Raw genomic sequence first — 15,745 nt, 5'->3', positions numbered from 1 at the left:
TAGCCAAGAAAAGTATGTGGCACTGTAATATTTTAATGTCATTTATTTACGCGGCAAATTTATTTTGTATTGACGAGTGCGTTCATAAATTTTGTCAAAGCCACAGATTATATATGGTAAGCAAAAATAATAGACAAAAAAATTGAAAAACATATTTATTCTTAAATCACAATTACAATAATGTTTTAGTGTGTTCCTCTTGTCAGATTTAGATTAAGACTCGTGTATGTCAAAATTTAAATTTTGACTAAAATTTGGCACGGGGAACGTTCTCACCAATGGAATATTTTTTTATTAACATACACACCAACAAAACAACTGACGTATAACAAGCGATATCTTCTAGACTAGAAAAGAAACTAAGAAAACGCAAAACAAATATAAAAAGATAGAAATAAACCGTTAAGATATATATTTATCAAAGTTTGAATAGGTTTATTATAAGTACAAAATTATGGCACATAAAAAACGGGGAAAACGAGTTGGAGGCTTACCTGATGTTAAGTGATGCTGGCCATAGACTCAAATTGCCAGATGACTCGCAAGTTGCCGGACTTTTAAAGGTGCGTACGGATTGCGCGTACCCTGGTACGCGTATTCGGAACGCCTAGTTCATACCTGCAGATACGCGTTCACTCGTGGGGTACGCGTACCGCGCGAGCCGATCGTCAGTCGGTTTTTTGTCGCGCGTCAAAGAGGACGCACGGGGCCGGCTACGCCACATTTGGACGGCAAAATTAATAAACACGCGTGTTCTTCGAGTTTTAATAATGAAACTATTATCAGACTGAGTCAACTTTATGAATTTCACCGGGTCTTGTGGGAGTTGCTAGTTGATTATCGAAATAACGATTTACGCCAAGATGCATGGAAGGCAATTTCGAATAAACTGAAAATTCCAATAGGTGAATTAAAACCCACGCACGCAACCGCTAACTTTGTCGGAGTCATGGCGAATGACTGGGACTCGCGGAGCGCTCTGGATCGATTGACCTCGCGTACAGGTTCGCGGCGATCCGTAAAGGAGCTGTACGCGTATCCAATGTATGCGTGGACAGTGTTTCCCAAATACGCGTAACACAGGAACGGGCTATCCGTACGCTCCTTAAGAATTTGTACGCCCTTTTCTGGTAGGTCCTGTATGTGTATTGATCTGTCCTTTACAATACGGAGCGTTAAAGGCACTTGGAATCTCTTAGCGGGATTCGCTAGAACCTCTGGAAAAGCGTCTACAGCAGCGTTTCCCCAACCTTTTATGTATTCCTTTTATAAAATTCTTTTTTTTATTGTTATTATGAAACTCAAATGATAAGTTCTAAAATTACTAGGAAACTATTAACAAAACACACTAAATAAATATACTGATACCAAATAATTATTGACATGGCGATTAAAGATAATGGCGGAGCATTTATTGCCAGTTCCTCACTTCCGTTCTACGCCATTGAGAACTGGCAGTAAATGTCAAATTAAAAGCATTCAATACGTATTTCTTTATTGACGTTTATGTGTACATATGTGAATAAATGATTTTGACGTTGACGTTGACATAACAATTAAATTGCCTCTGGGCACAGCACAGCTTAGTAGAAAATCAATGTAAATAATCAGATACCCATGGAGACATATCGCTCGTGTATTTAATGGGGGGTATGTCGTATGGAATTATTAAAGGATGCGTTTTATCACTGAGAGGAAACATGTCTTCATTTATCTGAAATTACATAAATATGTTTTATATATATTCTAAAACAACGTGTATACAATTCAAGAAAATATGTCAACACATTTTACACACATTCAGATCAATTATATTAGAACACAAGCCGTGTTTTAGAACTTCCCTATACACAACATTTGACGTAGTTTTGCAGCTAAATAATTTCATGTTTTGAAGTTCCGGCTCGAGATACAACATACAATTGCCAATGGGTATTTTGTAGATACTGATACGTTCTATAATACTGTTCCCACAGCGCACACGTTCACAGATTTTTTATGGATAACTTATTGACACCTTGGTTTGTTTTATTGTATTTTTATTAGGGACCCCAGTTTTTTTTCTTCAAAATGTAATGAAGCTGCATATTCACGGACATGCTAATCGTTAAAGAATTTTTGAAATCGGTCCAGTAGTTTTTGTGTGGTAACATTACAAACAAACATATAACACAAATGTTTTCTCTCTATAATATAGGTGTAGATTAGCAAGCGAACAAGGGAAGAAATTAAACAAGCGACTACAATAACTAAAATAATTATAACTGAAACTAAACTTCAACTAATTTTTACTGTTTATAATGAGCTTTATGTTAAGTTGGAAGACTTTAGCAAAATGAATCAATACTTTGATCAGTGTTACTAATGAAGATGTAAGAGCGAGATAGCCTATTAACTGGACCATCAAAAGTAGCAGAGAAGCCAGCCGTAGGTACGTATAGAAGACTTTTAGTTCTAGTAACTCTAGGATGTGATTCGTCGTTTAAGTATTACGTAAGCAGATTTACTCCTCACTACTCATTCCCCCCCCCCCCCTCCTCTGGTCAACAAAAGTAAGCAAAGCTCTTAAAAATGTACATAAACATATAAATATTCTGTAAAAATCCTCGAGAATGCATTTCGTTTTCAAGCATAGACAATGTGTCAAAGAGTAAATAAGTACTGTTGACGTAATCACCAAATAAGAGAAGCAAAGACTCCCCCCCCCCCCTATAGCGCTTACGTAATTCTTGAAAGGCCCCAGCTTTAAAATACTGAAGCAAGATTTAAAATTCCCAAAAACATAGTTGTGAATCCCTAAAACAATTGATATACATACCACAAATCTTGGAAGCAGCAACACGCCAGCCTCATAACTCATAATCCTCAGTGCCTTATTCCCTTTATTTATGGAGCCCCAGGCAGCCTTGCTGATGTTCCCGGATGTGAGGAGGTAGTAGGCGGCCATTTTGTTATCAGGTGATACACGGGTGTAGGATTTTATATGCGGCATCGCTCTATTGCGATTTGTATGTGTCGCTTTCCATTGGCTGTAATTGAAAAGTTTTTGTACTTTTCCACCAACGGCTCTTGCAGCAATTTATGAAAATTCTTATTACGTCTTTACTATACAGATATGTGTAAAATATATAATTCGTAATTAAACTCCTCCGAAATGGCTTTCCGAATTTCATGAAATATTGTGTGCGTTACGTATTTTTCATCCCCCCTAAAAATAAGGGTAAATCCCCAAATTTTTTTGTTTAGGCAATTTTTTTCCTTTTTATTTTTTTATGATAAAAATACATATAACCCTTAATTTTCACCCCTTTACAATCAACCCCTATTTTTCATTTGTTAGTAAAAACCTTATGACCCTAAACTCGGAGGTAATATACAGAAAAATTCTAAAAAGTTTTCTTTCCGGAAAACCAAACAGTCTCTAGGATAGCATAGCAAAATGTCCCATGTTGGTATATAGTATGCAGCTAGTGTGTTTATATATTTATAGAGAGAGATATAAAAAAGTAAGAATATAAAAAATTACTGTTTTTCCCCCCTCCCCCCTATAGTACTTACGTAATACTTGCGCGGGCCCCTATATTCGCGAAGACTTAGAAAGAAATAGTATTGTCTTTTGTTAAAATAGCTTTTGCACATTAAGAAAAACACTTTTTGAACGGATTAAAGCTATGTATTATTATTAAAACTTATAATTATTTACATGGTCACGGTGACCAGGCACGCTGAAAAGCACGCGAAGCGTCGGTAAAAACAAAATTAAATTTAGAATTATGTAAATAATTATAAGTTTTAATAACAATACATAGCTTTGATCCGTTCAAAAATTGTTTTTATAGAAAGAAATACTTACTATAGAAATTGGTTTAGCCAAGGTTGTTTGGCGTGTGCGCTTGCGGCGTATGGAAGGCATCCACCACCCAGTAGACCGTCGTGAGACTGTTTCACGTTTTCTACGAAATACTGACATTTAGGGAAACAAAGACATACTGGACTCATTAATAACTGATAGTTTTGCGGAAGTCTGCGGTTCACGGCATTTCTGAACCAATTTTATGATCTGTCCAAATAACAATAGTTCACGTGCTTACCAATAGATGGCGCTATACGTTAACGCATAGAGGCCCAGAGCTAAAGGGCGCCTTGTTGTAAAAAATGAATTGTAATTATTTTATATGTTGTGCTCACTTGTGTGTACATGTTGTGTGTTCTCTGTGTACGTGTTTCGTTAGTGTGTCTTTAAAAAAAATGTGTGCGTGTACTAGTGTACATACGGTAAAACTTCTATATGAACTTATTTTTCGAAAAATAATCTACTATATGCAACTTTACAGAAATTGGTTGAATAAGAAAAAGTTTAACAAAAGGCTTTTATTGTCATAGACATGAATACAAATAATACAATTATTTCATTTTACCTTATTACTACTAAGATTATTACAGAATTTCATTAATTGTAATACAATTATTATTATCATTGTTATCATTATTATATATTTTTGTTATTAATGGCTTCGAATCTCTTCGAATCAACCGTGGTAGATACAAGAAAAATATGGCGCGTAACGGAAAAATGTGACGATATTTTTTTTTACAACGCCGTTAGAGAAGTTTCACATCAAAAATAAAATTACTAAGCGTTTTGTGTAAAACATTATTATCTGTATTTTAAATAAAATTTTAACGGACACACTAGTCTCGCTCAGGTCGCCTTAACACAGATATGAACGTAAATGATAAATTTTGACATTACACCTATAGAACTTACCTAGAGATGGATAAATAAGCTTCAACCCAGCTGGCGAAGAGAGCATTTGCGATTGGTCCTTAATTTTTGTGAATTGATGAAGAAAATCTCCCGTTAGCCATAACTAAAAGTGTTATTTATCTATGAATTCATTATCTTATCTTAATATATATAAATCTCCTATCACGATGTTTGTCCGCGATGGACTCCTAAACTACTTAACCGATTTTAAATTAAATTGGCACACCGTGACCAGTCTGGTCCAACTTAAGAGATAGGATAGCTTAGATCTTCAGTTATAGTCGCAATTTTATTTTATTGCAAATTATTTGACAATAATTAATTGACAGTCACAATTATCTGTTAACTCCAAAAGATTCTAACAGATGTCGATACTTTTCGACTGGATTGAGGAAGTAATCAATAGATGGCACTGCTATGGTAAACCGACAAACGTATCACATAAGCTCCAATTCAATATCATGATTACCACGTGTTATTGAGGCTAAAGTATAAATTAAATTTATTTTGTAGTAAACGAAATACCGTGAAATTCAATTATTTCTACTTTTTTAATTTTTGGTGTTAGCATAGCCAACCACGTGTTACTTAGACCGAAGTGTAAATCAAATTCAAATTATAGTGACGATAATACAGTGAAATTATTCTTTCGTGTCGCGGTATTAAGGCTAACTAAAACCACATTAACGAGAAACGAAGTTCGCGGGGGCAGCTAGTATTGCTATATATTTACATATACAATTGTAAATACCGTTAGCTTGTAATATATCTCGCGAGATTGTCAACTGTCGAAAGATTGTGAAGTCAACGTATCGCTGACGATTTAACATATTGTTACGAAGACGGGTCGACTGCCATGTTTCTAGATTTTTCCACTAGTTAGAGAACTTTTCAGCAGGCTGTAATATGATTTCTGACCGTTTCAGGAGAGGGTCAATCACATATTAGAAAATTGTAATTTCCATAATGTTACCCTAGTTTTCAGGAAGCTGAAACCTTTTTTCAGTCAGTTTCAGAACATGTGTAGTCGATTGGTGCAGTTTTCAGGTGACCCGTTTTCAGGCGTTTTCAGGCCTAGGTATACCCCTAGGTTTGATGAAGGAATATTCTAGACCGAACTTTCTAGGTGTGAGACAAGGACGAAATGATACGAGAGAGAGAGAGATCAGAACTTTCTCGAAACTAGACTGAGCACTCTAGAACGCCGTACGACAAGGACGGAGTAACGTGCGACAGAGACAAAGAGTGCGGACGTTCTAGAATTGTGCAATGGCTACTCAGTAGCAAGCCCGCCTAGAAAGTTCTCGAATATTGTTTAGAATTATTCCCAGGGATATATAAGCGAGCCGAAACGCGACTAATCGCCTTTAGTTTTGAATGCGATTACACGAGAGAAACACCGAAGCGATAAAGTGAATATAAGTGATAAAGTACTGTGTTAAGTGTGCATTAGTGAAGTAATAAGTGATTGTGTTTTTGTGTGTTATTAGTGCATCTCTGCAAATAATTTGTGCCCATAAATTCCTCATTGTAAATCAATGAGGAATTTATTTATTTTCAAGAAATAAACCCTTGAATAAATCCACGGAATTTCCTATCCGATCCCCTAGCTCGTAACAATATTATTATTCGGAAGATTGTAATCTGTCGAAGTGAAACCGTAAAATTATAATCTTAAAATTGTCAACTGTCCGAAGCCTGTCCCTGATTGGTCGGCTTTATAGTAGACAGTTGTGTCCATAGAGTTAGGAATGAAACACAGGAATTGTGATTCGAGGCAATTTTTGCCGTGCACCAACGCTATGTGGAACCAGCTGCCCACTGAAGTATTTCCGAACCAATTCGAAGAAACCTTCTACAACCTTCAAGAAAAGAGCGTATCAATTCTTGAAAGCTGGCAATGCACTTGCAAGCCTTCTAGCAATGTGAGTGTCCATGGGCGGCGGTATCACTTAACATCAGGTGAGCCTCCTGCTCGTTTGCACGGTATTTTGTTTACTACAAAATAAATTTAATTTATACTTTAGCCTCAATAACACGTGGTAATCATGATATTGAATTGAAGCTTATATGACACGTTTGTCGGTTTACCATAGCAGTGCCATCTATTGATTACTTACTCAATCCAGTCGAAAAGTATCGACATCTGTTAGAATCTTTTGGAGTTAACAGATAATTGTGACTGACAATTACAGACAAATAATTTGCAATAAAATAAAATTGCCACTATAATTAAAGATCTAAGCTATCCTATCTCTTAAGTTGGACCAGACTGCTCACGGTGTGCCAATTTAATTTAAAATCGGTTAAGTAGTTTAGGAGTCCATCGCGGACAAACATCGTGACAGGAGATTTATATATATTAAGATGTTGTTAAGTGCAGAACTCGCTGGATTAATTTGAGTAAATCTTGTATTTGTTGAATACTGAGGAAGGTTTTTGAGAAAAAAATGGGTAAATTGGCTTTATCCTCACAACCATGTATTATTCCTGGAAAGCGAAGTCTCTATAGGATATCACAGAAATAATAAACGTTGACGTCGATTTCTTCCCAAAGACACGAAGATTAGTTCTAGATGATAGAACACCGAGCTTAGCTCGAAAGTTCTCGAATATTCTTCACCATTCCCAGGTATACAAGCAGGTGGATTTCACTTTCCAACATGTGGGGCGCTTTCTGCGAGACTCAGACCTCGGCTTAAGCCATCGCAGGTAGGTCTATCAGCTAAAGCGCTGGACGGAACCTCTGGAGTGAATACGAAGTATGGGATCTCTGGGATTCCCCGTTGAAAGCATTTAACCCTAATCTGAACGTTGCTTTTATATTCGATTCCCTACGCCGACTCGACGTTGGGCAGATTTTTTTTTCTTTATATATAATAGGGGGGCAAACGAGCCTGCGGAACGCCCAAAAAGGCCAGTCATCGCAGCCCATAGACACCCATTTTTAGTGGGTGCGTTGCCGGCTTTTGAGGGTACGCTCGAATTTTTAAGAGTTGGAGATCGTACCTCTCAGGGAAGATCCCCGCCGGGAGTCGATTCCACAGTTCGCTAGTTCGTAAAGGAAAATGCAAGACTTTTGGAAATTAAACAACAGCGCAATGATATTCGACTTGTGAAAAACAAACTTCTGAATAACAATTACTCTTTTGTTTTATAAAATCTATGGTCAAACTGAATTTCAAAGAAGTTTATAATAAAAAAGTTTGTATTCGATCCCCCCTTGAACCGGAAACGCAACCTATATGAATCTACCGTTGGCTAGTGTAACGTAAATGTAAACGTAAGCTCGGTACCTTAGGTTCCTTCCCATAGCTTCCTATACTGCTGGCTTGTGCCAGTAAAGGCCAGTGGCTGTTCTCAGATGGTGGAATACAACAGTGTTGACGCAATAGGGACCCAACACGGGTCATGCCCCAATCGACATCAAAATGAGCACCCGGGGCTGATGCAATCAAAAATACACTGTGAAATGTGAATAGAAAAAAATATAATAGATTTTTAAAGCGACTATGAAGCATATGACATTAGACTGATTCAAAAAAAATTTTTTTTTTAATAAATATATCTAAAAAGCTTCTTTGTAAGACAAAAAAAAACCTCCTGAAAAATGAGCTTGATACTGAAAAAAAACTTTTTTCTTTATATAATATTTTTTTCAATGCATTTTAAATGGGAAAGGGGAAATGCGCAAGATCTATTTTCAAGCTATCAAGCTCATTTTCTAGGAGGTTTTTTTTTGTCTTACTTAAGAATATATTTACTCAAAAAAAATTTTTTTGAATCGAAAAATGATCTACTATATGCAACTTTAGAGATATTGGTTAAATAAAGTTAAATTTGGTAAAGTTTAACAAAAGGCTTTTATTATCATAGAATACAGATAATACAATTATTTCATTTTACCTTATTACTACTGACTGAAGACAAAATGTTTTGAATGTCAAAAGTATCACAGCTGTGGAAAAAGTTGTGTTATCTGTACTTATTTATATGTTTCTAGATCTAGACATATGTTTCTCTACAGCTGTGATACTTTTGACATTCAACACCTTTCGTCTTCAGTCACGGTGACCACGCACGCTGTAAAGCACGCGAAACGTCGGGAGAAATTTAAAATTATGTAAATAATTATAAGTTTAATATACATAGCTTCAATCCGATTAAAAAGTATTTTCTTTCAACGTCAGAATAGATGTTAAATTAATTCTAAATTTATATTTACTAACAGTTCGCAAGTCGGGCGGGCAAAAAGAACTGGCAAGAAACTCTCCGCCACTCTTTTTGATCGCCAAGTTTTTACTCATACAAATTGTTTGGACTGGAGCAAATCAATCCCAAGGATTAGGATCATAGTATTGTCTTTTGTTAACATAGATTTACACATTAAGAAAAACACTTTTTGAACGGATTGAAGCTATGTATTATTATTAAAAACGTATAATTAGTATTGTCTTTTGTTAACATAGCTTTTACACATTAAAAAAACACTTTTTAAATGGATTGAAGCTATGTATATTAAACTTATAATTATTTACATAATTTTAATTTTTTTACGACGTTTCGCGTGCTTTACTGCGTGCGTGGTCACTGTGACTGTAGACAAAGTATCACAGCTGCAGAGAAAGTTGTTTTATCTGTATTTATTGCCCCGAAGTTGATATCGGCTAAAAGATGACGGGTTTTTGCAGAAATGACTCACGGTGTCCTCTTTTTTAGCGGATTGTTTGTCTTGGGGTAAATAATTATAAGTTTTTAATAATAATACATAGCTTCAATACGTTTAAAAAGTGTTTTCTTGATTAGGATCATTTCAATCGTCAAATTCATGAAGAGCTTTATCGATTAATGTACGTTTAACGCGATTGTAATATGTATTCTCACTTACTTGATGTGTGAGAAGTCGCATCGCTTTACCCTCTCGATATAAAATGCGAGTTGCGGCAAATGATAATGGTTGAGATATCGCAACAACGTCCTCTTGAACATTGTTGGAGACTCTCCATCATGCGGCATTGCGTCCGGTGGTAATTCGGAACAAGGCGGACTAAACCAGAGTCTGGGGAAGGAGTTTCACAAATGACCTGCCATCATTTTACAGGAAACCATAGGAGTATGTTAATCTTGAAAAATACACCAACAAAGTCCTCTTTTCTCGGACATAAAAATAAACACGTTCTAATCCTGTTCATAGATTACAAAGGGAATTTATTTATTATTCATTAAGCAAGGCCTAGTGGCTTCAGTGTGGGCCTCAAATCCCTGAAGGCACGTGAAGGCAAACATCGTTAGGAAACCTTAGACCCAAAAAGTCGATGGCAAGCGACAGGAACTGATCACCTACTCGCCTATTAGATTGACAATTGATGATGAAACGATGTAGCGGAGCGGAAAGGTCACGAAGGGTGTGTGTTTTGTTAGTAGTAAATGTTATGTCTATGTCTAAGGGGAAATAATAAATGGTAGAAACTTATAACAACATACCCCTGCGTTCTGTTCTCCCAGTCGTCAACATATAGATTCGCGGTTGACACAACCACCCTCAACGAGCCATCTTCGTAGCACAGCACCATCATTTTTCTAAACGTGGAAATGTCAGATGTCAAACGTCACGTTCATAGATAAAGTACCATGGAGATGTTTTGAGCCTGTGCGAATCATTAAATTACATGGCTTTCACAGTATTCTCTCTTTCCTTCATAGCGTAAACACCATTTGAAAGAAAGTGACGAGAAATGTTTCGAAGAGAACAACTATATAGCTGCATCTACTCACGTGTGGTGTTTACCAAAAGGCGTTGCCATGGTAACGTAGTGGGCGTCAACGTGCGGTTTCTTTTGGCTTATAGTCTTCAAGTCCGGGCACTCTTCGCCATAGAGAATTGTTAGCTTTTTGGCACTGGGAATAATATCAATTTACAAGATTATAACGTGTTAATAAAAAGTTGTGTCTTATCAAGACAAGAAGCGGTAAATACAAAATTAGTTTACGAAACATAAGTTTTTTTTGAAGTGAAACTTCTTAAGGCGCATGAGGGTACAATCACGAAGATATGGAGCGTTATTGTCGAAGAAAAGGGAGAGAGCGATTGAGACCGATTGAGAGAGAGTGAGATAGGGCGAACGTAACATGAAGCAAATAGCCATGGAGCGAGAGCAGAGAGCAAGGAAGTGAGAAAGCTCGAGAGAGAGTGAGAAAGGGAGATCGAGAAAAAATACACGCTATTGGTTGGTGCATTCGTTTAGTAGCTACATATTAGAACTTTAGATGGCAATTCTGTCGCATAACGTCTTGGTATTTATTTATATTATCATGAGCACGTATCCCGTGTGTATAGAGTGTAAATATATCTATATATATATATATACATATACTGGTACATGATCATCTATTGGGGCTTTTACCTTCGTAATAATTAATTTACAAAGAAGTTTCACTTCTGACGTGCGTACAATACGCACGCTTTTTTTTTATAGAACAGCGGGTTGGAGGCTCAGCTGATGCTAAGTGATACCGCCGCTCATGGAGACTCATACCAGAGAGCTCACGAGGGCCTTACCGGCCTTTTAAGAATTGGTGTTCAGACATACTTTGTGTTGTTAAGTTTTTGGGCGCAATCTGTGCCACCACCGAAAACTAAATGTTCCGGTGATGAATTTACCCCCTGCAGTAGTCCCTGTTTAAACAATACCTTTTTACTTTTTATGGGGGGGGGGGGACCTCGGGTGTCCCACTCACTTATATAGCAATGAACTTATTAACTGTGTGACGTAGATAAAGGGAAATTGTTTAGTTTTTTTTAATAATTTAAAGTACTTTGAACATGACATTTCTTACAAAACGCTTAGTTCTTGTTCAGCGAGAGATTGCCATCTTAACAGATTAATATTATGTGTATAGTCTGTGCTGAACGAGATCCTATTTGGGGTGAAAATGCTTTAACACTGCTGTATGTAATATGATTGATGTGTGTGTAAAGTTTGTGACGTCATATTTTCTTGTATAATTTGATTCATACATCATTTAGAACTTATAATTGTTTTTTATTAGAAATAAGAATTACATTACACAAACGCTTTTCTCTTGTGAAAGAAAGAAAGAGCAGTGTTGGCCTAGTGGCTTCTTCGTGTGACTCTCCTCCCTGAGGTGGTAAGCTGTGCACCAATGGACTTTCGTTCTATGTGCGCATTTAACATTAGCTCGAACGGTGAAGGAAACCGGCTTGCCTTGGACCCAAACGACGGCTTCAGTAACAGGAGACTATTACCTATTAGATTGGCGAATCATGAAACAGATACAGAAACCTGAGGCCCAAACCTAAAAAGGAACTACAGAGGTCGCCAATGTTTTTTTTTTTAAATTTAATAAGATTAAAATTACCTGTAACCAGCGAAATAATATTGCGCCAGAAGCCAGCTGACGTCAACCATAAAATTTATTTGCAGCGAACACTTCAATTCGCCGAGACTGGAATCCAATATTTCTGTAACAAAAAAATATATCGTATAGGGCGTAACAATCCTTAGGGCCGGCAACGCACTCGCGAGCCCTATGCTAGTGCGTCTATGGGTGGCGGTATCACTTAACATCAGATGAGCCTCCTTTTCGACTGCCCCCCGTTTTGTAAAAAAAGGCCGACAACGCACTCGAGAGCCCTCTGGCATTGAGTGTCCTTGGGCGGCGGTATTACTTAACATCAGGTTAACCTCCTGCCTGTTTGACCGACATTCTATAAAAAAGGCCGACAACGCACTCGCGAGCCCTCTGGCATTGAGAGTCCTTGGGCGGCGGTATTACTTAAAATCAGGTAAGCCTGCCTGTTTGACCCATATTCTATAAAAAAAGGCCGACAACGCACTCGCGAGCCCTCTGGCATTAAGTCTCCATGGGCATGGTATCAATTAACAGGTCAGGTGTACCTCCTGCCCTTTTTATAAGTACAGCTTTCTGTCAAGTCATCAAACAAATCCCCGAAACAGCCTGGAAGAGGAACCTTTTCACCAATTAAGCATAATCCAGATTGAGTTACCTTGAAAACATATAGAATATGGCTGTGTGTGTGTTTCTTTTGCATCGGTTATAGTGGTATAGAATATGTAATACGGTGCGCTGGCGTCATGTTTTGCGGCCATTTTATTTTTCTCTGGAATCACTTTGAAAAACTCCGAGTATTTTCTAGTAGGTGGCACTATTGGCCTATAGTCAGAATCTGAAACCAAATCTAATATTTATCCCATACATATGTCCTGTCCAGAAATGCTACTAAACTACTGAACCGGTTATGATGTTTGAGATTACCTAACTTTTTATATACATCTATTGATAATATTATATAGACATTCTGCTGCTGTTTCAGTGCAGAGGTATCAGGATCCACACAGTCCTAGAATGTGTGGCTGTGGCTAACCAACATATAGAAATGAGAAGTGCAAGACTTCTGTGCTTCTGGAAGGAGCTAGGCTGGCTGAGTTAGGCTCAACACACAACAGACTAGGTGAGAGTCTAACTGCAGAAAACCTTTAACCTTAATAGACATATGATTTTGATGAAATTTGTGTTGGCACTTGTAAAATTTGGCACAGATGCCTGTAAACAGATCCAATTTCAACAATCTCATACAGGTTAAACTCATTTGTCAGTTAAATTTAACATGATTAATAAGTCGGATTTTTTTTTGACTAATTTGGATATGTTTTGTTTTTTACAGGTCAAAGAAATATGAAAAGCAAACTTTTGTACATTTTCGTTCTTAATTATCTTTTAGTATGATTATTTCTTCATATCTTTTCACTGATATTGAGAAATGATAATATTTTAATAATAAAATTGAATATATGACAATATCTATTTTATGTCTCACTCTTTATATACCTCTAACTTTTTGTTCTTGATTCTGGACTTTTTCTCTATTAATTGTAACACTACTCTGTGGAATAGTTTTAGTCACCATTAATTTCTGTGGTTTTATTTGCGTTACATTTGTACTTTGTGTATTCGGCGTTTCCTCATTGGTCTGGGTACTTGATTGTGCATTACTGAAAGGAGATATACATAAGATGTCTATTTGATCACGATCAAATTTTCCTCTTAGAAAAAAATGGTTTTACACTTCATTCACTGTGTATTTAAAACATACTTTGCAGAAGGCATGTTTTTATTTTTAATAATGGTAGTCTGTAGTTTAGTTCAATACCTTTATGCTTCCAATGATTGGAATCTAATCAGATTAAAATTATTTCATGAAACAGAATAGTGATTTATATAAGATATATATATATATATAGTATTATGCTACAGAAAGCAATTGTGTTCAGATGTATAGGCCTCATTTTAGTGCATATTGTATATTTGTTTCATTTTTTGTTTTGTCAAGAACCAATCCGAACATTCATATTCATAGAGAAAATAGGTGTAAAATAATTCAAAAGAGTGCGAGCCAGGAGGCCTATGTCCAAGGACAAGCTGTAAAATAGAAATTAACATTATTACTACGAGTAACTTTAAGATGCCCCATTACAACTATAATTAATATAATCTAGTAATTAGAAAGAGAAGAAGAATGACTTAGGTATCTTCAGATTTTATTACTCTGTTAAAAATAATATAAGAAATAATCCTTACTCAGATGATTGTTTTCCAATTTTTCCTTCATACAAGTTCTTCTCAACAATAACATTTAATTGTTCGATAATCTGACTCCGTTGCATTGAATATTGCTGAGGTATATCATAGTCACCGTTTCCTTCATAGGTATTTAGTATGCTTTCCACTTGAAATTATAATGTTTAGGTTACAAAAATGGGAATTAGTACCACAAGCATACTTTTCAATAGACAAAAACAAGCAAAGTTTCTCTATTTTGTGTTGTTTTTATTAATAAAAGGGGTGAATGTAAATAATTTAACTTAACTGTCATTAAAACTATATGTTTACACATAGAAATATCATGAACATAAAGGTTTTTTGTCAAGCCTAGTCTAGCATGATGAGTTAAATAGACTTACAATGCGGATGGCTGAATTCTCGAAAATGTGCTGGATTTAATCTATAACATTTATCACCATAACTGCATTCACGTTTCACTCTTTTTAAACTCTGAGCATCTGGAAGTTGAACATACTAATCTTCAAATATTTATGTTGTTAGAATAACATGTTATGTGTCAACAACCGCAAAGTTGTGAACATTTTTTTTACTGAATTATATCAAAAAAACTTTTGAATCGATTTTTTCTGCATTATTCACACAGTAATTAAAATCCATTTCCACGTAGTAGGTATTTGCTAAATTTATATATAACTCGAAGGTAAATCATTTTTAACCCTTGCTTTACTATTAAATAGTTGTGTATCGAACTCAACGTCTGATAAGAGATACCCAATAATTAGAAAAGTAAAATTTAAAAAGTATTTACCGTTCATATTATTCATCCGTTTATTGTTTATATTCATGTTATAATATCTTGTCTTGATTCTTATTTATTTCTACTTTCATCGAGGATGATAAATCGGTAATTAATATAGAAAAAAATATATTATTAGTTATAATCGCAATTACAAAACATTCCAACTTTATATCTAAGAAATTCAAACTTTTAAACCAAATCTCAGTTGACAATTTACACTTAATGATAATTGAAGGACTATACTTGTCAAAGGAATTGACGTGTCAAGTCATAGAGTAAAAATCTCCATCAACACCATTATAACGTAACATTAAAGTAAGTTATAAATCTTTTTAAGCATTTTAAAAGTTAGTTCCATTAAAAGTTAGCTAAGAACAGAAGACATCTTTGAGTACTCTAAACGTATCACATGATTAACTAGTAATAAGCACTTAGGGTAAGATTTAGAAATGAAACATTAATAACTCTAACTCCCGTACGTCAAAAAACTGTTGAATTTTGACGAAGTAATAATAATTTATTTATTTAATTGGATAATCATAAGTCCATGGTTATTATTGTGTTATTGAAAA

The 15,745-nt window shown here is 35.7% G+C and overlaps 1 protein-coding gene across 2 annotated transcripts; it reads right to left on the bottom strand.

The window, feature by feature from the left end:
- Window positions 1-173: 173 nt before the first annotated feature.
- Window positions 174-15,335, bottom strand: LOC123718151 (probable tyrosyl-DNA phosphodiesterase). 2 transcript variants are annotated; one of them, XM_045674568.1, is made up of 14 exons: window positions 15,183-15,335; window positions 14,773-14,871; window positions 14,390-14,537; window positions 13,640-13,803; window positions 12,798-12,977; window positions 12,149-12,251; window positions 10,544-10,666; window positions 10,253-10,348; window positions 9,657-9,827; window positions 8,065-8,233; window positions 4,769-4,871; window positions 3,854-3,953; window positions 2,819-3,029; window positions 174-1,714 (listed from the first exon to the last, which is right to left on the bottom strand). In XM_045674568.1, exons 1-14 carry the CDS (start codon window positions 15,217-15,219, stop codon window positions 1,595-1,597), a joined length of 1,824 nt encoding a protein of 607 aa, XP_045530524.1. In that variant the 5' UTR covers window positions 15,220-15,335; the 3' UTR covers window positions 174-1,594. The 2 variants fall into 2 exon arrangements, with proteins under 2 accessions (XP_045530524.1, XP_045530525.1); XM_045674569.1 differs by lacking the exon at window positions 174-1,714 and having other exon boundaries at window positions 2,861-3,029; window positions 3,854-3,939.
- Between the last annotated feature and the right edge of the window lie 410 nt (window positions 15,336-15,745).

Source organism: Pieris brassicae, chromosome 14 (assembly GCF_905147105.1).
Source record: "Pieris brassicae chromosome 14, ilPieBrab1.1, whole genome shotgun sequence".
NCBI lineage: Eukaryota > Metazoa > Arthropoda > Insecta > Lepidoptera > Pieridae > Pieris > Pieris brassicae.
Note: the sequence above shows the minus strand (reverse complement) of the source record. Positions and strands in the feature narration are given on the sequence as shown.